At 43.1% G+C, this 23,676-nt stretch overlaps 2 protein-coding genes across 2 annotated transcripts; both read left to right on the top strand.

Moving 5' to 3' along the window:
* The first annotated feature begins 489 nt into the window (after nt 1-489).
* Nucleotides 490-5,884, top strand: LOC148112379 (lens fiber membrane intrinsic protein-like). Its single transcript, XM_087876425.1, has 4 exons — nt 490-730; nt 3,136-3,285; nt 4,015-4,134; nt 5,332-5,884. The coding sequence occupies exons 1-4, from the start codon at nt 490-492 to the stop codon at nt 5,466-5,468; spliced, it is 648 nt and encodes a 215-aa protein (XP_087732551.1). The 3' UTR covers nt 5,469-5,884.
* Nucleotides 5,885-6,788: 904 nt separating this feature from the next.
* Nucleotides 6,789-23,651, top strand: ETFB (electron transfer flavoprotein subunit beta). The gene is made up of 7 exons (XM_034423756.2): nt 6,789-6,891; nt 9,257-9,415; nt 14,672-14,830; nt 16,109-16,171; nt 17,901-18,059; nt 19,571-19,750; nt 23,397-23,651. The coding sequence occupies exons 1-6, from the start codon at nt 6,829-6,831 to the stop codon at nt 19,739-19,741; spliced, it is 774 nt and encodes a 257-aa protein (XP_034279647.1). The 5' UTR covers nt 6,789-6,828; the 3' UTR covers nt 19,742-19,750; nt 23,397-23,651.
* Nucleotides 23,652-23,676: the final 25 nt, after the last annotated feature.

The following is a 23,676-nucleotide window of genomic DNA, read 5'->3' as shown; positions in this document are numbered from 1 at the left end:
TGACCTTCATACCTTCTGCCGTGAACTGAAAACCTGGCTATTTATGTTCCCCGGTCTGGACTGATCGGGTAGTATATTTTAATTTTTTAAAACACTTTTTTGATATTTTTTATGTATATTTGTCATTTTTAACAGTCGCTTGGTCGATTGTTGTTGTGAGCCACCCTGAGTCCTTGGAGATAGGGCGGCATACACATTTTATAAAATAAATAAATAAATAAATTGTGGCAAAGCAGCCAAAGCCATAGATGCCCATGCTGGGCATACATCCAATGGAAGGAACACGCCAACCAAGCTTCTTCAGAACTTCCAGAACACTGGGGTTACTATGGAAACCTTGTCCTGCTTTACTACGGTACATTTTTCAAGAAAGGTTCCGAGTGAAAACCTGTGGAGATGTGGGTTTTATATGGTTCATCCACAAGGAAGCACCTCCTGAGGTTCAGAAGAGACCGTATTCGGTCTTGATCCTTTCATTGACCCATCATTATGGATCGCTTCAAGAAGTCCCTTTCCAAGTGGCCCATCATTGTGTGGTTCAAGAACTTGAAGGCCTATGACTGGGTCTGCCTGGGTGGGATCTTCTTCTCTTGCATAGCTACTTGTCTACTGATGATAGCCATCTGCACGGAGTACTGGGTCAAAAGATTTGTCCGGGGCATCTTTGTCTTCCGGGGATTATGGACAGATTGCCAACTAGGGCATTGTTCCCTTCTGGGAAAAGTACCATGTAAGGGCTATGGAATCTTCAGAACTTGTGTTGCCACTAAAGAAGCCACTACTCGGTTTGAGCAGGCCCTGTTCGGGGTGTTCCCTCTGCCCCTTCTCCTCTTTGGATCGCTCCCCCATCAGCTATTATTCTTTCACTCAGCCATGGGAAAGGCAGAGATGCCAGATTGCCTCAGAGCTAGCATGCTCTACAAAAGGAATGTGTAGCCAGCCAAATGGTCATGACTTCACCAACCCAGCCACTCCATGTTTAATAAATCACTTGAAATAACCTCCAGGTTTTCTAGGAGGGGTTTGGTGATAAAAGATGAAAAGAAAAAAAATAGTTCCAGAGCAACAGATGGAACTAATCCAACTGATTGTTGGTTTGGACTGAGGTTGCAGTTACATCTTATAAATAAATGTACAGGTAATCCTCAATTTACAACCAAAATTGGGACCAGAAGTTCTATCACTAAGTGATGCAGCTGTTAAGTGAGTTACATCTTATTTTAGGACCAATTTCCCGTGGTTGTTAAGTGAATCACTCGGTTGTTAACTGAATCTGGCTCCCCCACCCATTGCTTGTTGGAAACCCCCTGGGAAAGCTCATGAATGGCAACTGTGTGATCCTGAGTCACTGACACAGTCATAAATACGTCATAAGTCACCTTTTCCAATACTGTTGTCATTTTGAATGGTTGTTAATTGAATGGTTGTAAGTCGAGGACTACTTGTAATAACAGTAAAAGCATTGGACCTCGATCCAGGCTAATGTTCTCTGTAACAATGGAGTTTACTGGGCAACATTGGTCAATCTTTTTCAATCCACTCTAGGAATTGTTGTTTCGGGAATATAATGAGGAGAATTGTCCCCTCTCCAAAGACACTTACCACCTTTTGCTTAGAGAAAAGATGGCAAAGGATCACAATAAATAAGTGTATTAGTAAAAGTCAGGAATTAGAAGCAGGAGCATGGGCAAAAGGTAGATGCTTGCCTTGTTCAATGATATCAGAAGTGGAATCACGCTGCCTCCTTCTCAGAAAAAAGAACTTTTAAACAAGAAATTATTCAATCACTGCTTTTTCAACATGTTGCTAGACTCTGGTGTAGAGGCACAGCTGCACACCTTCACCTCATGTTTATAGTCTGCAGCTTCTGGTTCCTCTATCATTAGACACACTGCATTTGCAATAGGGAGGCCCAAGACTGCCAGGTTGTGATATGAAAGAAAACAGTCAGAACACTGAAGGAATACGGAAGGTGATCTGACCACATATACCTCTCCTTGTTTTATAAACAAGACATATTTCTTTCTTCCTTGGATGAGCTCTGAAGAAAGAACATCAGTGGGTACCATAAGTTTTCAAAGTAGATCTATTGAATAGGTAGGCAGAAGGTGCCAACTACTACCTACAATGCCATTCACATGCCCATCTAGTAAATCTAGCCAATGTTGCATTCGTTTTAAGGGGTGCACCTATATGTAACCGTATAGCAATCAGTTCTGACATTTCAAATAAGGAGCATAATAAGGCTCAGCTGGTGTTTAGTTTGCTGGTGGCATAAACCGGAGGGGTGGGGGAAATCCAAATATTTTTATTTGGGTTTACTAGAAAAGGTGAACCAGTACCCCAGTAAGTTTGTCCTTAAAATCCTAAACTTGCTGATAATCAGTTCATAAATTTATAGTCTTGCCTACTTCTCCATGAGTCTTTATCTCCATCTGCTGGTTAATTGGTAACATTCAAGTAAGGAAGCATTAGGAATTCATTCTGTAACTTTTGCTGGTGACTCTATTCTGTAGGTCCCTATTTTTAAACCAGAGGTGTTAGCAGCAAACTGATTACTTCCAAATGACAGAGATATGGGGACATCATGGCACAATCCCTATCCTTATGTCCTTCTGATCGCTGAGATAAATGCACAAATCACAGCTTCAGCATTATGACTTTCCAAACTACATTTCATCATCAGCATGCCCTGTGGGAACTTGAATCTGATTCCCCCATCGAAGTAACTCTTTGCCATGCATATTCTCTTCTGAGAAGATTTCAAAAGAGCAGCAAGAATTATCCAGTATTTCCTAAAAGCTTCCAAATAAGATTTCTATTTGGCCTAGAAATAGAAATAGTGTTTCTGCAGGCAGGAGGAAGTAAATTGATGCTCAGGTTAGAAGGTAAAGGAAAAAAGATTGTGGGTGCTCCATCACTGGAGGTTTTTAAGAAGAGCCTGGACGAACCATTTGTCTGGAATAATATTGGGTCTCCTACTTAAGCAGGGGGTTGGGCTAGAAGACCTCCAAGATCCCTTCCAACTCTGTTATTCTGTTAATCGGATTGAAAGCTGCAGGCCTGCCTGTAGTGATTCTAGAAGGCAATTCTAGATTTTTTTCACAATTTGCTTCCTCTTTCTTTTTCTCCTAGTCTATATTGCCATATCTATCATTTTAATGCTGATCTCTGCTATAGCTTGCTATTCGGCCGTGATCTATGGCACACGTTCGCTCGCTGCTACCGAGACGTCACAGAAGCTCTCCCACGCTGATTTAGCCATCACTCTGAGTTTCTTTTCAGGTAAGAAAAACAACAGCACACACTCCATTTCATTTTCCAGATGTTGCAGGAAGATGGAAGTGATTTTAAATTAGCTTCAATCTCAAAGGAGGAAAGACAAACTCAGAACCTGAAGACTAGATGCCATCCTTTCAAGTGAGGTACAATAGTCATAGATAGATCCCACTAAGTTGAATTCACATCCACAATCTCATTGTGATGTTTGATTTGGGTTTAGCAGAACCAAACTATTAGAAATCATGGATATTTGCAGCTGTTCAAAAAAGCAGCGGGAAAAAAATAAGTGTGAAAGAAAGGAAATGATATCCCCACCCCTGCCCTTCCCCGAGTTAAGGGAAAACACTGAACAAAAGACATGTAATTATGATGGAGTGTTGGTGGGAGGCTCAAAACTGAAAATGGTATTAGCTGGGCAAAAAGTTGAACCACAATGATCTTTTATCCCAGGTTACACTCTTGCGGTTTCCCCTTTCCATGTCCAGTTTTGGTAAGCATGATTATTGTGGCCATACAATTGAAAAAGTCAAAATCCTGACTATCGGATAATATCGGAGTTGGACTTTGGAGTTTGTATTTTAATATTTGTATTTGATGTTTTTACTTGGCTGTTCACCGCCCTGAGTCCTCAGGGAGAAGGGCGGTATACAAATTCAAAATAAAATAAAATAAAATAAAATAAAAACTTTTAAAGACCTCATCTTTTGACCTTCATCCCTTTTTGTCTTTTAGGCTGCATAGGAGGAGTTGGACTGTTCATCTTCATGAGATTTGCAACTGATGAGCCCAATACCTTCCTCTCCTGGTCAATGGTCCCAGGATGGTTATCTCTTGTGGTAGCTTCCATGGCAGGTATGAGAAGCAGAGTAACAGAATAAGAGAGTTAGAAGGGACCATGGACATATTCCAGTTCAACTCCACTGCTCAAGCAGGCGACCCTATACCATTTTAGATAATGGTTGCCCAATCTCTTCTTAAAAACCTCTGGTGTTGGAGTACCCATAACTCCTGGAGCCAAGCCATTCCACTGGTTAATTATTCTATCAGGAAATTTCTCCTTAGTTCTAAGTTAGATCTCTCCTTAGTTTCCATCCATTGCTTCTTGTCCTCCCTTCAGGTGTGTTGGAGAATAGGTTCACCCCCTTTGTGGCAGCCCCTTAGATATTGGAACACTGCTATTATGTCAACCCTAGTCCTTCTTTTCATTAAATTAGCAGCAAAAATCAGAATAATGGCCAAAGGTGAAAGGAGGGAAGAGGCCTGCACAAAGCCAAATAGAGAATGGTTAAGGGAGAACAACCTCTCATTTTGGCAATTCTTACGTAACACTTGGCCCCTCTTCAGGTTTCAGCATTCTTTTGAGCATGGCACAAGAAACAAAGCAGTGCAGCTCTTGAAGTGTAATAACCATTCAATTCCTTTTTATTTGTGTTTCCATGACTTTAATCCGAATATGAAGGCCTTCAGTTGATATTAGCACCCCAGGTGAGTTTGGCTGATCCCAAGAAAACAAGCTAAGCAGGGTTGTACTTTGTTACTGCTTGGATGGGAGACCACCAAGAGCTCTCAGAAGTTTATGTTAAACTGTGAGTTGGAGAAAAAACTCTGAAAGAAGTTAATAGCAAATCACTTTCATATAGAGCAAGTTTGGTAAAGTGATTAAGCTGTTGATCTAGAAGCCATGAGATGATGAATTCTAGGTCTCCCTTAGGCATGAAAGCCAACTGGGTGACTAATCACTCTCTCTTAGCCCAACTCACCCAACAGGGTTGTTCTTGAGGAAAATAGAAGCTGCAGAAGTATCAGGTATGTAGCCATAACTTGATTGAATATAAAGACGAGTATGTTTGCTACCTTAAATTGACCAAGTATAAAGGTAGCATAAAAAAAATCTAATAATAATTTGCCAAGAAAACCACATGAAATCCTGAAGTATTGATCTCATTTCAAGGAGTATCCTCCTTTTAGGTTGATAAATATGAGACACAGAATCTTACTGGAAACTAAAGTTTGGGTGTTTTTTTTTTTTTTTTCCTTTTTACTTTTTAGGGGTTTGCTACTTTGTGGCAAAACGATGGGAAGAGGAGGAAACCGCAGAGGCTCTGACAACTACAGAAGTATTTACACCCTGGGCAGAGGACCCTTCCAAGAAGAAAGCGGACTCCAGTAGCCAGAAACGGAAGTAGGAATAAAAGCGGGAATAGGAAAAGTAGGACTAAAAGCCAGGCACCAAGCACCATGGGAATGGCATACGATTAGCAGAGTCTGATCAAGCACAGCGTTTGTTCGGAACAGAGACAATTTTGTTCGTGCTGGGAGATGCTGTGATGTCCCCATGTGGGGTGACATCCCGAGTTTACTATTCCTAATCCTCAGTGTCATCAGGGCGGATGACGACATGAGGGTGCAAGCCAGGCTGCTGCCACAACAGCAAGAGAGATGCAGTCTGTCTGTCCAGGTTTCTTTCTTTTCTTTCTTTCTTTCTTTTTCTTTCTTTTCTTTCTCTTTCTTTCCTTCCTTCCTCCCTCTCTCTCTTCCCCTCCTGTTTTCGTCTTTTCTCATACTTCCTTTCACCTAAACTACAATAAACTCATTTCATGCACTTGGCTGACATTAATTCAGGTTCTTTTGCTCAAGGGGGAAAAAAAAAGATTCCCGTGGCTAAGGATGATGGGTGATGTAGTCCAGCCGCGGTGCAGATCCTTCATCTGAATGCGATCTCCAGTGGGCTCTGCAGCTCTCCCAGAAACAGCATTTTCTGAAATCCCCCGGTTGTATTTTTATTACCGCCTGGGGGCGGAGGGAAGGAGAAAATAAGACAGTCGGAACGGCAGCGAAGCAGAGACGTTTCTTGCCATCACGTACAGATATCCGGGTAACGCATTCAGACGTGCTTGGGGTGACGCGAGTTTAGAGGCTCGCACGGGCAGATGGTCCTAAAGAGTCACCAGAGCGTCAAGGAGACTCTTACTAGTTTACAAGGGAGGCCGCCAGTGCCAAAAAAAATGCACGCCCCGATACGAAGCGGGTGCGTCAGCAACCTGCCGCGCGAGACGCTTCCCGCCCTTTTGCCACTCTTCTGGGACAACGTCTCCTTCACCTCAAGAAGCCGCGGGAAGATGTGTGTGTGTGGGGGGGGGGGAAGAAGCCGCACTTCCTATTGGCTACCCTCTACCGGGGCGAAGAATGATTGGCCAAGAGGTTGATTAACGTCCTTTTCTTCCCGCCCTCTGCCACGCGCAGAAGCCCGCTAGGATTGGCTCATCCTCAACGCCAATCATTCCCTTTCGGCGTTGTCCCGTTCACTCTGTTTTCCCCTCCCATGAAGTTGTTTTGCCGGAGAGACACCGACCCCCCTCCCCGACCCCAACTGTCTTGCACTGGGAGTGGTGGATATTGATCCGCTTCCTCGGATTGGCTGAACCCATAGAGGGGGCGGGGAGTGTGTGTGTGTGTGTGGGGGGGTGAGTGAGTGAGTGAGTGAGAGAGAAAGAGAGAGATGCGTGCGCAGGGGTGGGCGGAGCCGCTGACTTCAAGAGCGGCAAGATGGCGGCGGCCGGGCTGAGGGCAATGGTGGGAGTCAAGCGGGTCATTGACTATGCCGTTAAGGTGCGCGCTTGCCGGGCTTTTCGGGTTCTCCTCTTCCCGGACCGTGAATTTCGAAACTGCACACCCGAGTTTCGTGTCTGTTATTATTTAGGACCTGTCTCATCCCCCACAAGCCGCTTCTCTTGAATTAGGCCCCTCACAGGCAGCATCAAATCTCCCTCCTGCTTAGCCGTAGTTTCGTGTTGCTTCCTTGGCAACAATGAAGAAGCCGGTTTGCTGCACATCTCTATCCCGGGGTTGTCTATAGGCGTTGTTGGTGGTGGGGAGGGGGGGTTTGTCTCCTGTGGTGGTCTTTAGCCATCAACTATCGAGAACATGATGACGTCATCTGTTAGGGACTCCCAGAATTCCTCTTGCCTCTGCTCGCTAGGAATCCTGGGATCTGTAGTTCTAACTGCGATTTAGGGGGGAAAGTCTGGCTTTGGAGCCTCAGAAAATAGGGTTTGGGAAGATTTTTTTTTAAAAGGCCCAGTTTCTTGCCAATACTATTTTTTATTTTCTGCTAGCCTGATGAAGAGTTAGAAGGGATTCTTTCCTGCTCTCCTTTTTCGACTTTAGACAGAAAGGTAGTCCTCAATTTAACGACCGTAATCGAGACCCCAATTTATCTTACTGGGTGAGATGTTTGTTAAGTGGGTCTTGCCCTGTTTTACCGCTTTTCTTGCCCGAGTTGTTAAGTGAATCATTGCAGTTGTTAAGTTAGTAACCCGGTTGTTAAGTGAATCTGGCTTCCCCATTGACTTTGCTTGTCACGAAGGGGGACAATATGACCCCCTTCGGACTTTGCAAAGGGGGATCAATATGACCCCTGGGACAAATTGACATACTAGAATAGGATGGTCAGAAACTATTGTACAACATTAGCACTGTTTAAAATAGTATATATGTTATTCTGTTTTTTACTTTTGTTTTATGGTAAGTGGAATGCCAGGACACTTACACTGTATTCAATATATTCATATGTAAACAATAAAAATATATCTTAAAAAAAATGACCCCGGGACACAGCAACAGTCGTAAATCTGAGCCAAATATGACTTTTAATCACGTGATCATGGGGATGCTACAACAGTCGTAAGGGTGAAAAATTCTCATTAGTAACTTTTTTCAGTGCCGTTGTAACTTTGAACGGTCACTAAACGAACTGTTGTAAGTCGAGGACTACCTGGTTACCTTGCTCTCCCTCTTGAGAATGTGTGGTAGTCCCTGCTCCTGTTTGTGTCCCCGCCGCAAAGAGTTCTGTTGAATAATAGGTTGGGGTGACTAGCCTTGAATCACCAGGTGAGTTTCAGGACAGGACAGGTCTCAGTCCAGCACTATAAGACTACAGGATGTACTCTGGCTTGCAAGTGCTGCCTGCCACAACATCCACTGTGGGATAGGTTGTTCTTAAATATAGCATGTGGCTCAAAGTTACCCAGGGGAAACCTCCATGGTGGTCGAGAATGAATTTAAATTTAAGTATCTGGTCCTAGTCCTCCGTGAGTTACACCTTTGTGACTAGTTTTTTAATGTGCCACATCTCCTTGCCCATTGTGGCTCTTGCTTAGGGGTGTTGCATCACTGCACAGTAAATAATGAGAAGGAGAAGATGGGCTGTATTGACAGGCATGGTGTTTCGTGTGCATCTAAGTGTAATTTACTGTAATTTTCATGCCTGCTCAAGGATAATCATGTAGAAAAAAAGCAATAATCAGAAATAAATGCATAATTTAAAGAATGGCTGCAGATAAGTCTTGAGGTTAATTTCAACTTTACCCATCTACCATTTGTTGCTATTTTTAAAAAGATACTTTTATTTCCATACTGTAAAATGTATCATTGTGTGCATCTATGGAAATTTGACAGCTTTGACCTGTAAACTAAAAATAATACAATGAAATGAATCAGCTCTGAGGTTATACCAGAACTGTGTGTTTCTAGTAAACTGACACATGACCCAGATGGAAAAAGAGTCTTGCCTAAGAAATTTATTCTCGGTTAATTTAACTGAAATCTTCAAGGTGCTGTGCATTGTACGTGCTTAGATGATCGGAGATCTGGTGAAATAGAAACTGCTGATTTTTCAGCTGGTAAAATGTGTGGTTTGTATTCTTTGGGCCAGACAAAAATTGCATTAAGTTACCAAATCTCATTCTCTTAATGAGGGGGTTTCTCAGCCCCAGCAGATTTAAAATGAATGCAGCTCAACTCCCAGAATTCCCTAGCCAGCCTGGGGTATTCAGGAAGTCGAACTCCATACATCTTGGTGAGTTGCTAAGCTTGCTGAGAAACACTGCCCTAAAGAACTGGAAACGTTTTCTAAACGTTCTCTATTTTTGTGTTTCCCTGAGATTCTTTCTTAATAGATTGTCTCCTTTTGCAGGTACGGGTAAAACCAGACAATTCGGGGGTGGTGACCGATGGGGTCAAACACTCAATGAACCCCTTCTGTGAGATCGCTGTAGAGGAGGCTGTCCGTCTCAAGGAGAAAAAACTTGTCTCGGAGATAATTGCTGTAAGCTGTGGCCCACAGCAGTGCCAGGTAAGAATGCTTTTCCCTTGAGAAGGAGGAGGAAACAAGTATCAATCTGAGGTTCTCGAAGAGTAATTACCTGTAATTTGGTCTGCTTTGCCAATATGAAAAATATGAATGTTCCAGTTTGGTGCCCATCTCTTTAATAATATCTAGAAACTAATTGCCATGCTCTGGAACTGCTGCAGTTCCTTTCAGTGTTGCCCATCAGTTTTTATTTGCATAGTGTTGGGTGCTGAATTAAAATTCTGATCATCCTGTATGTTAAAAGAACTTAGCTTATATGAATGTTGTAGTCAATAATCGGAGGTTTTGAAGCCATCTTTATCCAGAAGTTTATTGTGCCCTCATTTGCGTTTTCCAAAATTTTAGTTTATTTCTGGGATAGAAGAGAGTGAGCAAAGTATTTCCATGTCACGTCATTTGGATAAATATTTTGGGGCTCCTGCTTCATTTGGGCAAGAAGGCTTCTTAGCAAGACAGGTGGATATAAGTCTATTTTCCACAAATCTTCTTGCTAAGACATTTGCTTTCTCAGGGTCCCTTGTGCTGCTGCATTTCAGATCAAGAAGGAATTGAATAGGATAAAGTACTTGGCATATTAATGATCAACCATATATAAATAGTTTCAAGAAGCAGGCTAAAAGCAGCAGATTGAAATTAGGAGCTTAAAGAAAATCAAATGCATAGAAATCTGCTAGGGAACGCATGACTCAGCAGTACTCTATTGGAACCATGACAAGCTGAAGATGAGTCAGCAGTGTGATGTAAATGCAGAAAGGCAAACACGAGTTAGGATGCAGCAATAAAAATTCCCAAAGCACCAGAAATAATAGTTTCACTATATCAGACTGTCCTGTACCATTCCTATTTCTGGGCATCTGACTTTTTAAGAATCGTTCAGGCAAAGTGAAACAGGTGCAGAGAAGGACAATGAGGATGATCAGAGCACTGGGAACTAGGCCTCTGGGAGAACTCTGTGTTTAGCCTAAGAAGTGATGCATTATTCCTCAACTACCTAAGAAAGCACAGTCTATTATCTATTGTTGTACAGCTCAGGGTACAGAATAATGGATCTAGAAAGCAGGATTCTAGAAAGCAGCCATGTGCAGCAGCTGCCAAAAAAGCTAAGACAATCCTTGGTTTTCTAAACAGAGGCATAGAATCAAAATCACATGAAGTATTAGTACCGCTTTATAAAGCCTTAGTAACACCACACCTGGAATACTACATCCAGGTTTGGTCACCACATTACAAAAAAGATGTGGAGACTTTGGAAAAAGTGCAAAGATGATTAAGCAACTAAGATGATTAAGGGCCTGGAGATAAAAACATATGAAGAACGGTTGCAGGAATTGGGTCTGGCCAGACTAGAGAAAAGAAGGAGTAAGGGTGACATGATTGGGGCTGCCTTGAGGGACTGCCACAAAGAATAACTTATTTTCCAAAGCACCAGAAGGCAAGGCAAGACAAACAATGGATGGAAACTAATCAAGGAGAGAAGCAACCTGGAATTTAGGAGAAATTTCCTAACAATGAGGACAATTAACCAGTGGAACAGCTTGCCTTCAGAAGTTGTAGGTGTCTCACCACTGGAGGGTTTTAAGATACTGGACAGCCATCTATCTGAAATGGTATAGGGTAGTGATAGTTAACCTTTTCGGCACCGAGTGCCAAAACTGGAGTGCACATGTGCACATGTATGCGCACCCCAGAGGGCCGGAACCCGGAAGAGCAGCTGGCGATGGCGTTCCTTTCCCACAGAGAGGGTTCTGCGTGCCATTCTGGCACACGTGCCATAGGTTCACCATCACGGGTATAGGGTCTCCTGCTTGAGCTGGGGGCTGGACTAGAAGATCTCCAAGGTCTCTTCCAGATCTATTCTGATTGATTTGACAAAACAACAAAGAAAGGATCTACCTAGCAAGGGGGTAAAGTAACTTTCACTGGATGTATTCAAATAACCATCTTTTAATGGTATTTGAAGTAGTCTGGAGTCTTGTACTAGCAGGCAGTTGAACTTTGAGCACCTCCAACTTTCTAATTCTATAAAACAAAAATTATCTCAAAGGGTTGTGCTTAGCTTACTTTATCAAACCTTTCTGATATTGAAAGTTATTATCACTTTTTTATTTAACTTCCTACATTTTAACCCAGTTTTATTTACTTAATAAGTAACTTAAAATGCAAGGCGTACTTAATACTTCATCCTCCTATTTTCCCCGCAACATAAAGACTGTTTGGTGAGTTTGGCTAAGATAAGAGTAACTGGCCCAAAGTCACCCAGCCATTTTTTCCATACTTAAGGTGGGACTAGAACTCCCAGTCTCCTGATTTCTAGCCTGGTCCCTTCACCGCATACACCAAACATACTTCTTCTTTCCAATGCATTTCACCCTTTCCTGCCAGAAACTGGAACTCTTGATTCCTTCCTTTCATGCAAAGTTCTTGAGTCATCTTCATGCAAAGATGGAGTCTAGAGTATGTAGTGAATGAATGGCTGATTATGAAGGGAGAAGGGATAGGGTTGGCTTAGCTTCTCAAAAGGATCTGGTGGCCACCAGGCGGCACCAGCTGCACACGAGAGAACTTGGTGACGTACTTCTGTGCATTGTGTAGGAGGCATCAGTGACATAACTTCTTTCTCTTCAAATACAGAAACAACGACCAAAGCAAGTGGGGAAGTGTAGCTTGTTCAAGGTGGGGTCGATAGAACAGTTGAGTTTCGGACTGGGTTTTCATGTGCATTTAGTGGGGCTTTCTGATCTGAAGCACAGAAGGCTGTAAAACAAGCTTTCGAAGGTAAGGAATTCTGATTGGAATATGTGCCTTACAATAAATCCCAAGCAAGCAAACAGAAGGTTTTTTTTAAAAAAAACAAAACAAAACAATAATCATGATATCTAACAAGCCAAAACCAATCGTAAAAATTGTTGTGCAGGGATGAAGTTAATACCAAGTGGTAGTTCAGAGGATAGGAAATAGCTCCAGGAGTGAATTATACCTTAGACAGACTTACACGTGAAAATTTAATACTGCATTTCAGTCCTAAAGAACAAGAATGTTTGCAGAGAGAACATTTTTCTTGCTTCTTTTTAATAATTTGACAAAGGCTTATTTCCCTCTACTGAAATCCTTCCAGCTGTCAATAGAGTGAAGGAACATATGTTCTGCCCCCTTCTCTTCTAGGATTAAGTCAAATGCCAGTTTGATCTAACGGTTAAAGCATCAAATTAGAAACCAGGAAGATTGGGAGATCCAGTAGCATTCTTGGACTCAGGTGTGATGCCAAAGTTGGGATTATTTCCTGCTCTTTTCCTGCGGTCCCAAGATTTTTGTTGATATTGTTTCTCTGGTGTTTTCAGCTTTCAGCTTATGCCAGTACCTGACTCAGCCAGGCCTCCTTTTCTCCCCTGCCCCTCCCCTCCTCTCCCCAGATCTGGCTCTATTCTATTTTCTGTCAATGAGGCTTCCTGACAGCTCCGCCGTCATCGGTTATTTTCTGCACTGCTGCTCCCACTTCCTCATGACCTTCACTTGCTGGGTTGCTCTTGTAGTCTTTTTTTTTTTATTGTTATTATTTATTTATTTTTGGCTGCCCTGCCTTTCCTCAAGCATTAGCCTGCTGCTGATAATCCCTTAGTCTCAAAGATTTGGGGGTGGGGAATATCTCCAAGGCTGCCTTCCCCTTCTTTTACTGATTATTTTCTCTGATAGTATAAGGGTCTGCCTGGCACCGGGTTGCCTTTACATCTGCTAGCTCAGCAGCTTCTGTGCATCTGATAACGGATGTGTCTTGCACCTTGGCTGTGTTCCCAGTGGGGAAGCATCCCCTTCCCCCCTAGACGTTCTAACAGTTGCTATCAACAACAACGCTGGAAAAGCAATCTCCGGTTCATTCATGCTAGCCTCGTACATCATTAAAACATCACATCAATTGTCTTTCAGCTCAGCGTAAGATAAATATTCCATATGGACAACATTTCCACCAAATGACAAGATACGGGGAATAGGTGTGCTTGGTGGGAGACACATGCCCACATTAAATCTCAGCCTTGGCTTTCAAGCGTCTTTAGAATAGCATTGTTCCTTTTATGTTAGCTATCTCTGTTGCTAGTGAAGTGAATAGATCTGATTTGTGAATGGGGACCAGTGCGGTGGCGGCTTATCTTATAAATGCTTTGCACCTTGGGCGAAACGATGGGGCTGTTCTCCAGCGTGAACATTCACAGGTTTCTGCTGTACAGTTTCTGACACTCTCTTTCCTCATTTCATTGATATGTTACCTACCACAGTGGAATTGCAGTTTTGGAGCAGAAGGTGGGCATACGGATTTTCAAAGGATGCTCTTGAGTAAAAATGCAACAGAGTTGGTGGTGTAGCTCATCCTAATAAGGGAGTTGGCAAGTAAGCCCAATGTTAAATAGACACACGAGAGACCTGAATTCCAGTTTAACCATGATATTCATTGGACAGCCGTATTTTCAGCCTTGGCTGCCTGCAAGGAGGGTTGTGAAGGTGAAATAAAGTCGTTCCACATAGGTTGCTTTGAATTCCAGTATTTCTGTAAGCAAGGATACAAGGCAGCTCAACTCTGGAATCCCCAGGGCCCTGGGTAGATATCTGGGTATTGCTTTACATAGCTTAAAGCGATGTTTTTTCAAATTTGGCATCTTGAAGATGTGTGGACTTCAACTCCCAGAATTCCCCAGCCCAATATTTGCTGGGGAAAGCATGCTGGCTGGGGAATTCTGGGATTGAAATTTCACACATCTTAAAATTGTCAAGTTTGCAAAACTCTGGTTTATCACATTTTCCATCTTAAGGGCGCAATGCAGTTACAATGTGATGGTTATTTGTCTTTAACTTTATCTGTCTTCTCTAGCTATCCAAAGTCTGCTGCAATAAAAGCATCCTATCCTGTTTTTGGCTGAGGGCTGAGTTATGAAATCTGTAACAGTAACAGAGTTGGGAGGGACTTTGGAGATCATTTAGCCCAACCCCCTGGTCTCGCAGGAGACCTAATTATTTCTGATAGATGGCTGTCCAGTCTCTTTTTAAGAGCCTCCAGTGTTGGGGCAACCACAATTTCCAACTGCCAAACTCTTATGTGGTTTCCCAGTTGTCATTAGGCGCTGGCTATCAAGTGCTTCAAAACAGAGAGAGAACTCTAAGCCAGACTCCAGCTCTAGAACAAAACTGGAGTTTTAGAAACACTGGGGAAACAACCACCTTTGGAGGCCTGTCTTTTTGTCGCATCTGCAGGAGACGATCCGCACAGCCCTTGCAATGGGAGCTGACCGGGGGGTCCATGTGGAGATTCCTGCAAAGGACTATGAGAGCCTCACCCCCTTCCAGGTTTCAAAGATCCTGGCAGCGCTTGCCAAGAAAGAAAGTGTCAATCTTCTGCTCCTAGGAAAGCAGGTGAGAGAAAAGGAAGGGAGGGGCTGCATTTGGAGATAAATATTCCATGCAGAAATCAGTGACGCTCTGAATCTTGGGCAATCTCCACCCAAGGCTACGTTTCTAGGCCTTAACATTTTTCAGAAGGCAGAAGGCCAAAGTATAGGTAGTCCTTGAGTAATGGACCCTGCCCACTATGGTCATAATTCATGACAGTCATAAGATGAGTCATATGACAGATCCAATTTTACAAACTTTTTTATGGTGGTCATTAAACAACTCCACAGACATTAAGCAAACCAGTAACTCACTATGGGCGTGGTTTTGCCAAAAACCAGAAGTAAATGCCGGTTTTGGACAAAACCGTTGTAAGACATGGTCACGTGACTGCAAACAGCTGACAACGCAGGGCTGTTGGAATTTCAAATATGAATCATACTGTAAGTAGCTCCAAGTAGGCCTGACAGAATTTCAAACAGTCGCTAAGTGACCGTCTTAAGTCATAAGTCGAGGACTACCTGTACCCAACCAGTCAGCATTTCATATATCGTAAAAGAGCAGAAGCTTACTCTGGATAGCAACAGAGCAGGGAGTAAGCACATTTCCAATCTGATAAAACAAGCATGGCCAAGGAAACGGGCTCCATTACTCAACCGAGACAGATGGCAAGCAAGGAAAGGCCGATGATGCCAAAAGGTCCAGGCCTGAGGCCAGAAGAGGCAGAACTGAGCCTTGCAAAACCGATGGCTTTCCAAGAAAATGCAGGAGTGGATCTGATCCGGCAAGGCTTATGCCGTCCTCCCTGATAGCTGGAAAGCTGGGCTATAAGAGCCATTCAGGGTTTGAGGAAGGAATGGCAAAATATGGCAGGATGTTGTTGTTGTTTTTCCCTCTTGCTAGCTGAAGCTGCTTTTCTGGCCCCGAAAAATGGGGAGCCTGGTTTTGCCTTGGCCATTACTGAGCACAAGCATTTCTCTGTTGGTTTAATGTTGCGGCTGTTGACATTTCTCAGAAGGAAAGGGTGACATGAAAGTCAAACCAGCCCTACCTTGAATTGGAAAAGTGCGTTTATTTCTGTACATAATGCATTCTTGTGATCTTAAGTCAACATTCCCAAGCCAAATTTTGCAGCGAAACCAATCATCCCCACCTAACAGCGTCCTTTGTAGTACATATTTCCTGGCCATTATTGGGGAGTGGGGGTGGAAATTAACCTGTAAAACCAGCAATGCTTCCTGTGACCTTCCCTCTCTCCATTTTCTCTCTCTCTCTCTCTCTCTCTCTCTCTCTCTACCTCAGGCCATTGATGATGACTGTAACCAGACAGGGCAGATGACGGCAGCATTTCTTGACTGGCCTCAGGTAAATTAGAAGCCTCTCTATTTGTGCCCCTGTGCTCAAAGGTACATAATTGTTTCCTTTGCTTCAGTGAATGGAACAGTCAGATGGACAGTCGAATGGTGGTTTGATACTTTGATGTCCTAGAACAAATTGTCTTGTAGTAAAAGAAGGCAAGGGACATGATGGCTCAGTGGCTAAGACACTGAGCTTGTCAATTGAAAGATTAGCAATTCAGCTGTTCAAATCCCTAGTGCCGTGTAATGGGGTGAGCTCCCGTTACTTGTCCCAGCTTCTGCCAACCTAGCAGTTTGAAAGTACCTAAAAAATGCAAGTGGAAAAATAGGGACCACCTTTGGTGGGAAAGTAACAGAGTTCCATGCGCCTTTGGTGTTTAGTCATGCTGGCCACATGACCATGGAGACGTCTTCGGACAGCGCTGACTCTTTGGCTTTGAGCACTGCCCCCTAGAGCCGGAAAGGACTAGCACGCCTGTACGGGGGGAACCTTTACCTTTACCTAAAAGAAGACGGGGAAAAAATAGGAGGCCAGCAGAGTGGGTAGAATAGTCTCTCTGCGATGTAACTCTGTTTGGTATCCAGTAATGAAATACAACAGCTTCTTGGCCAAGGAATTGAATTCTGCTCTTTTTTCCATCTCCCAGCTGATCACTGTAGGTCTAAGAAAGTTGAATGTGGAAAAGCAGGAATTGTTCTCGAAAATATGGGGCTTGCACAGAAAACACGGTCCTTCAAGATAGCCAGCATTTCACTTTTGTTTGTGCATTCACTGCCAACTTGTTCGCACTGATAGATTTATACAAAAATGTATCTCTCTCTGCTTCCCCACAACCCGAGAATATAAATCCTTTTCTTTCGTTCGTTTGTTTTGTTTGGAATAGAAATCTCTGTGCCTTCTTTTAAAGGCAGTTAGTCCTTTGGTCCTGTTTTCTTCATCTTCCCAGAGGGATAATCCTTCACGGAGACTCTTTTTTTTCTACTGTGTGACTGGATTTGTGGTCTAATCAGCGGGCAGGCAAACCTTGTTAGTGTCCAGCTCAAATTTTACGCTTTTGCACCGTGGCCACATTTCCAGAAAGATGGTCACGGCGATCTGTGGCTGCTTGACAGTGGAGTCGAGGACATGTGAAGTGTGCAGGCCTTCATATGATTCACTGGTGGGTTTTTGTGGCTAGGATCTGCTTTGCTTGGCAGGATGCGTTTGGAGCCCTTGAAGCTATATCACACAGGCTGGCAGATTCGGCTTTAGGGTATTTTAATTCTGGGATGCATTGTTGTTATTAAGAACTTAATTGCCTAACTCAGTGGTCCCCAATCTTTTGGGCACCAGAGGCCGGTTCCGTGGAGAGAGGTTTTTCCCTGGACCAGAGGGAGTGTGGTTTTCTGTGCTGCCTGCATCCAGCGGATGGGGCTTTGCTTGTTTGCACAGCCCAGTTGCTAGTATGCTGTGGTCCTGTGGGGACCCCTGGCCTAGCTGGTGTTGCCTGGAGTTTGAAGATGGCATTGCAGTAAAGCCACCTCAGTTGTGTGTAGACAGATGAGTATTGTCTCTCAATCCTCACTTATGACCTAGAATCGTTTTCTTTAATAGGGTGATTTGAAAAGACTGGTACATACGTTGAGGTGTGCGCAGCGACACACCTCACATGGTCCCGGTTTAAGGAGTTTCCATTTTGGGGCAAATCACACTTGCCCTGCTTTTCATGGAAGCAGCTCTTCTTTTTCCTCGGCAGGGAACCTTTGCCTCAGAAGTGAGCCTGGATGGGGACTGGCTGAAGGTTGAGCGGGAAGTCGACGGGGGTCTCGAGACGGTGCGCCTGAAGCTGCCTGCTGTGGTGACTGCCGATTTACGACTGAATGAGCCTCGCTACGCGACTCTGCCCAACATCATGGTAGGATCCTGACACCTCTTTCTTACTCAGCTACTCTTTTACCTGCTCCAGCAAAGCATCTCAGCGAGTGTCCAGCTTTAAGATTAAGAGAAGGGCTTCCCTGGTCATCATTTTGGAGCTGCATGGCTTTGGAGAAGAGAGAGGTGGAACTTGAAGATTCTGGGAAGCTCATAGAACATTTTTTTTTAATTTTTAAAAAAGTATTTTATTAAATAAACATTAAAAACATTGCAACACAGCGTGACCATCCTGGTCTTGTCATATCCATACATATTTTTAACATAACAACAAATATAATTACTTTTAATTTAATTTGTTAATTTAAATTTACTTGGTCTGTTGTGTGGATGTTTGGGTGATTTAAGGGTGAAGAATTGTGGTGGGTGGGAGTGTGTTTGGGGACTGTTATGTGCGTTAGACCTGGTCTTTGGATGTTAAGTGAATTTCGTTGTATGGGTATACTGTGTATACACGTACAATGACACTAAAGTTATTTATTCATTTATTATTAAATAATTACCATACATTGCTACTTTGTTCTTATTTACATATCCCTTGTCCTCATTTACATATTTGTCTAAATATTATCCCGTATTAATTCTACAAACACTAAATCTTTTTTGTTCCAACTCCCTTTCTCCTTTCCAACCATTGGTACACTTCATTCCAGATTTTATAGTATTCTGTCTTTCACAGAACATTTTTGATAATGACATGAAAGTCTTCCCGATAGCTCTGGATGGAAATATAGAATAGCGGCCCAAAGGAGAACTCTATCACCTGCAGTCAGTAATGATACTGTTATATTTAATAATTTAATTTTACCATTAAATATAAGTGTAATAACCTTTGAATTTAATTCGTCTTTGCCTTATCTTTTGCAATGCTTTCTACACTGAACAAGGTAAGTATTCAGCAGTTTGGAGGCTATACAGGTAATCCTCGACTTACGACCAAAGTTGAGCCCAAAATTTCTGTTTGTTAAGTGAAACATTTGTTAAGTGAGTTTTGCCCCATTTTATGATCTTTCTTGTCACAGTTGTTAAGTAAAACACTGCAGTTGATAAGTTAGTCATCCAGTTTGTTAAGTGAATCCGGCTACCTCATTGACTTTGCTTGTCAGAAGGTCGCAAAAGGGGGATTGCAAGACCCCGGAACACTACAGCCATCATAAATATGAACCAGTTGCCAAGCATCTGAATTTTGATCACGTGAAGCATGGGGATGCTGCAAAGGTCTTAGGTTTTTCAGTGCCTTTGTAATTTCAAATGGTCACTAAATGAACTGTGGTAAGTCGAGGACTACCTGTATTGACATCTCTTAAGTGTTTAAAATGCTCAAGTAACAGAAAGGGAGGTGCAGGTTTGCATGGAAGCGTTGACTCCCCCCACATCTCTTGTTGGTACTCATCACAGGAACAGCCAGTCATAAAACTTCAGAAGAAACAAAAATCTCCAGCAAAACTAGACAGCGGTTGGTTAATTGTTCCCCGTTCCCCTCTTCTTTCCCAGAAAGCCAAAAAGAAGAAAATGGAGATGGTGAAGCCATCTGATCTTGGTGTGGATCTCACGCCTCGAGTGAAGACTCTGAGCGTGGAAGATCCTCCTCAGCGCAAGGCCGGAGTCAAAGTGGAAACGGTGGAAGATCTAGTTGCTAAGTTGAAGGAGATCGGGAGGATCTGAGCAATTTAGGTAATTTTGGTAAGGGGGAGGGGGAAAGGGTGTGGAGTAGACCGGTGCTGCATAAACTCATTGCAACTGTAGTCCTCAACTTACAACCATTATTGAATCTGCCCACCACAGTCATAAGTCATGACACTTGTAAATTGGGTCAGTCACACAAACAACCCCAATTTTGTTAACTTTTTTTGCAGTGGTCATTAAGTGAACTAATGGTTCACTATGAAAGTGGTTTTGCCAGAAACCAGAAGTAAATGCCGGTTTTCAACAAAGCCATCATAAAATGGGGTCACCTGGATGCAGGATGTCAAAATGGCCATGAATGCAAATAACCATAAATTTTGCAAATGTAAGAACCTTTTTGACTCTTAAGGCAAATTTTGATCTATAGCATGATGGCGAACCTATGGCACACGTGCCCAAATTGGCTCGTCACGCAGCCCCAACGAGCATGCAGCAGTGCTGAAAGTTGGCCTGCGCATGCACGCCAGCCAGCTGATCGTCTGGCGCGCATACATTCTAGAACCTGGAAGTTCAGTTTTCCCGGAGCGCCATCCCTTCGCACGCGCGGCAGTGCCAAAAACCATGTAAAAACCGTGCATGCACCGGTCAACTGATCGTCGGGCACGCATTCACGCTAGAACCTGGAAGTTCAGCTTTTCCTGAGCACGGCCCTGACGAGCGCTTGCACGACATTTCCGCACGACCTTTTCGGCACTCGGTGTCTTCTTCCAGTGTCCATTTATAGTGAGATGAATTCATAAAATCCAGGATTTTGGCCAGGGTGGGAAATGTAGACGACTCGGTTTCCCACCCCAGGTATGCACCAAAGTGGACCCCTTATTTTCTTCCTCCTTATAAGGGGAAATCTTAGAGCTGTCTCCTCTTTCTTCATGGGGAAAAAAAAAAACATTAGCGAGGAAAGAACTGCGAAGGATTAAATAGTGGATGTTTGGGGCGGACTAGTATCAATATTCAATTAATTGTATCCCCATAATTTAAAAGAATCTAACACATTTAATAGATTAATGGCTCAGTTGAGAGAATGGCCCTTGTTTCTCGCTTCTACTGATGAATATGGGGATTTCACACTTGGTAACAGCTCCCTGGAGGAAAGAGGGTTGTCACTGGATCCTGGCTTTATTCTCCCTGACATTGTGTAGCCTACTTGTCTTTCCTGTTCCTGCCTTTTTGCCCGATATTTGCCATCAGGTTTCAAAGTCTTCCGAAGGCCTGAATTTATTTTTCCGGCAAAAATAAAAGGAAATAGATGCAAATCTGCTTTGATTTATTAAACCCCTGAGCGCTAAAATCAGGTTTTCTTGGCTCCGCAGAGAATCAAAACCATGAACTCATTGAGGTTCGTAGTGACTTTTTCATTTTTAAACACGGCTAAAATCTGCTCTGTTTAAACTGGAAGGGAACACGCAAGCAATATGTAAAGCGTGTTTGAGCTATCCTAAACATGTTTATCTGTGTAGAAGGCAGATAGGCCAGAAGATAGTTTCTCTTATTTATCGCCCAGGTCTTCCTGATCTCAAGATACACATATTATATTCGCCAGACCATAACTCTGGGATGTAGTTTGGGCTGCGAAGGAATGATTTTTCCAAAATTTGACTCAATTTGGAGTCTTAACCCAAATCCAGCATCTTTGTTCTGCCAGCTCATTCCTTTTTGCTTTCTCTCAAGCCTAGGCGAACTGGGTTTGATTTGCTTTGTCCATTTGATCCATTCGGTTCAAAAAGTGTCAAGTTGAGTCCATTCATTTTTCCAAATTAGATTTTTTTTGGGGGGGGGGCACCTTTTGTGCAGATATAAAAGCTTTCTGCATTGCCTCACCAATTTGAAACGCATTCGATTTGACAATTAAATCGGCTCAGTTTTGAATCCCCTTCAAACCGAGCCTCCAGATCAAGGCTTCGCGCAGGCCTGCATTGCCTAAGATGTTATGCATGAGTTTTCCAAGGGCCCAGAGGGAGAAGCAAGGGCCATTGACTGGTGAGTCATCCCTTGGATTCGTTTTTTACTGTCGGGCCTTCATCTCATTAAAAATGGAAACAAAGAGCGCAAGAGCTGTGTGGCTGGAAAAGACGAGCACCCATCAAATCCAGCCTTGTCCCCAGCTGTGGCTGGCCAGATGACCCTTGGAAAGACTCAAATCATAGCAGCCTCCAGTTCTCTTTGATGCATGCTGGTTTTGGAGCTGCACTGCTCTATCACATCCCGAGTTCCCATTCAGTGTCTAGGATCCTACCCTGAGCTAGGCCTCTCTTTCATGATACTCCCTCGCGCTGGCATTTTAGCAAGCGAAGTGAATGGTCAGCAGTATTTTAAGTGTTTAGGTTTTTCTTATTGATTAGATGAAGACATTTCTTTTAAAAATATCGCCAGTGAATGAATATATCCCTCCAACCCTGATGGATGATATTTTGTAGTATCAACATAAAAGAAAAGCTTCAGTCATTTATAATCGTCTAAGAAGGATATGTCCCGTCCGTTGAGGCTGCCTCTCCCAGATCCATCATTATGGAGCCTATTGTTTTGGGGCTTCTTTTGGCTTTCTTCCCCTTCCACGGGATTTTTCACAGCATTTAGCAAGAAATGAAAACATGCTCCTAATGTACCTGTACCATAAATTTATATAAAGGTTGTAAGTTTTTTTGGGGGGTGGGTGGGTGGGAGGATGAAAATAAACATTCATTTTATAAATCCCAGTAGGCTACAAAGTATGTCATTTTCCACGATATGCAAGCTATTGAAAAAAGAAATCCATTATATCATCAAAGATTAAAGAATAGGCATTTATACATGAGAAAGATCCATTTTCTCATGTTAATTAACTTCCACAATGAGTTTTTCTTTATTTGAATTATAGGGCAGCTTTTCCCAGCCTGCTTGATTCCCACCATTTTGGTTTATTTCTTCCATCCTCCCCGGCTGACTGAGACTTTCAAGTAGCAATAGCAATAGCACTTAGACTTATGTATCGCTTTACAGTGCTTTACAGCTCTCTAAGCAGTTTACAGAGTCAATATATTGTCCCCAACCATCTGGGTCCTCATTTTACCCACTTCGGAAGGATGGAAGTCTGAATGAGATGGGTTGGGATCCTGGTGAGATTTGAACTGCCAAATTGAAGACATCCAGCAGTCAGCAGAAGTAGCCTGCAGTACTGCACTCTAACCACTGCGCCACCATGGCTGAAATACTTATCCAGTTGTCATGTTTCATCATCATTTAACGACCCCATAATCCTTGCGAGGTGGAGTCTGGGCAACTGAATGGAGGTAGCAGAACATTTAATGGCCGGATGCCCTTCCTGTTGCCAATGCGGAGCTTTATTCAGTAGATATATCGAGTTGTCACGTTTGTTATCCAAAAATATTTGACTTTGGTTAATAGCTGGTATAACATGCCTGAATTCAACTGGGTTTTTTTTAAAGCTCTGAACATCCTTAATTGGCAAAGCACCGGCTTTTCTTTTTCTTTTTAATTTATAAAGTATCTCAATCTCTAGGAGCTATGCAAAAACTAAGAACTGACACCAGAGGCCAAGTTTAATGACTCATTTATGATGGAATCCACTTTCCGAGGTTCTACTGCCGAGTATAGTTCTAGTAACAGGCCTAAAGGAACCCTTTCTTTTCTCTTTCAGTCTTGCCTTGAGATGCTGCTACGGGTGGATCTCCTGCTTTAAGAATGGGTGTGGCCTTCAGAGAGCCCGTCTTCCAGTCTTGGAGAGCCCATCCTGTCGGGACCCGGGTCCCTCTGAAATCACCCAACCATGCTGCCTTCCATCTCAGCTGGCCGCCGGAGCGAGCCAAATGAGAGTTTAATTCTATTTTCTGTACTAATGATGGGTTGGTTTGCAATAAACGTCACGTGATCTTTTGAAGGTGCTCGGAGCAAATGTCATGTCTCTGCTGTTTTCTTTG

Source organism: Pantherophis guttatus, chromosome 10 (assembly GCF_059756535.1).
Source record: "Pantherophis guttatus breed Tessera chromosome 10, ASM5975653v1, whole genome shotgun sequence".
Classification (NCBI taxonomy): Eukaryota; Metazoa; Chordata; class Lepidosauria; order Squamata; family Colubridae; genus Pantherophis; species Pantherophis guttatus.
This window is presented reverse-complemented; position numbering and strand designations above follow the sequence as displayed.

Excerpts from the sequence above, each read along its gene's own strand:
- ETFB (XM_034423756.2), top strand. The coding sequence starts at position 6,829 with ATGGCGGCGGCCGGGCTGAGGGCAATGGTGGGAGTCAAGCGGGTCATT. Across the intron at positions 14,831-16,108 it reads TTCTGCTCCTAGGAAAGCAG|GCCATTGATGATGACTGTAA; the intron begins GTGAGAGAAAAG and ends TCTCTACCTCAG. Across the intron at positions 18,060-19,570 it reads CGACTCTGCCCAACATCATG|AAAGCCAAAAAGAAGAAAAT; the intron begins GTAGGATCCTGA and ends CTTCTTTCCCAG.
- LOC148112379 (XM_087876425.1), top strand. The coding sequence starts at position 490 with ATGGATCGCTTCAAGAAGTCCCTTTCCAAGTGGCCCATCATTGTGTGG. Across the intron at positions 731-3,135 it reads CCTTCTGGGAAAAGTACCAT|TCTATATTGCCATATCTATC; the intron begins GTAAGGGCTATG and ends TTTTTCTCCTAG. Across the intron at positions 3,286-4,014 it reads CACTCTGAGTTTCTTTTCAG|GCTGCATAGGAGGAGTTGGA; the intron begins GTAAGAAAAACA and ends TTTGTCTTTTAG.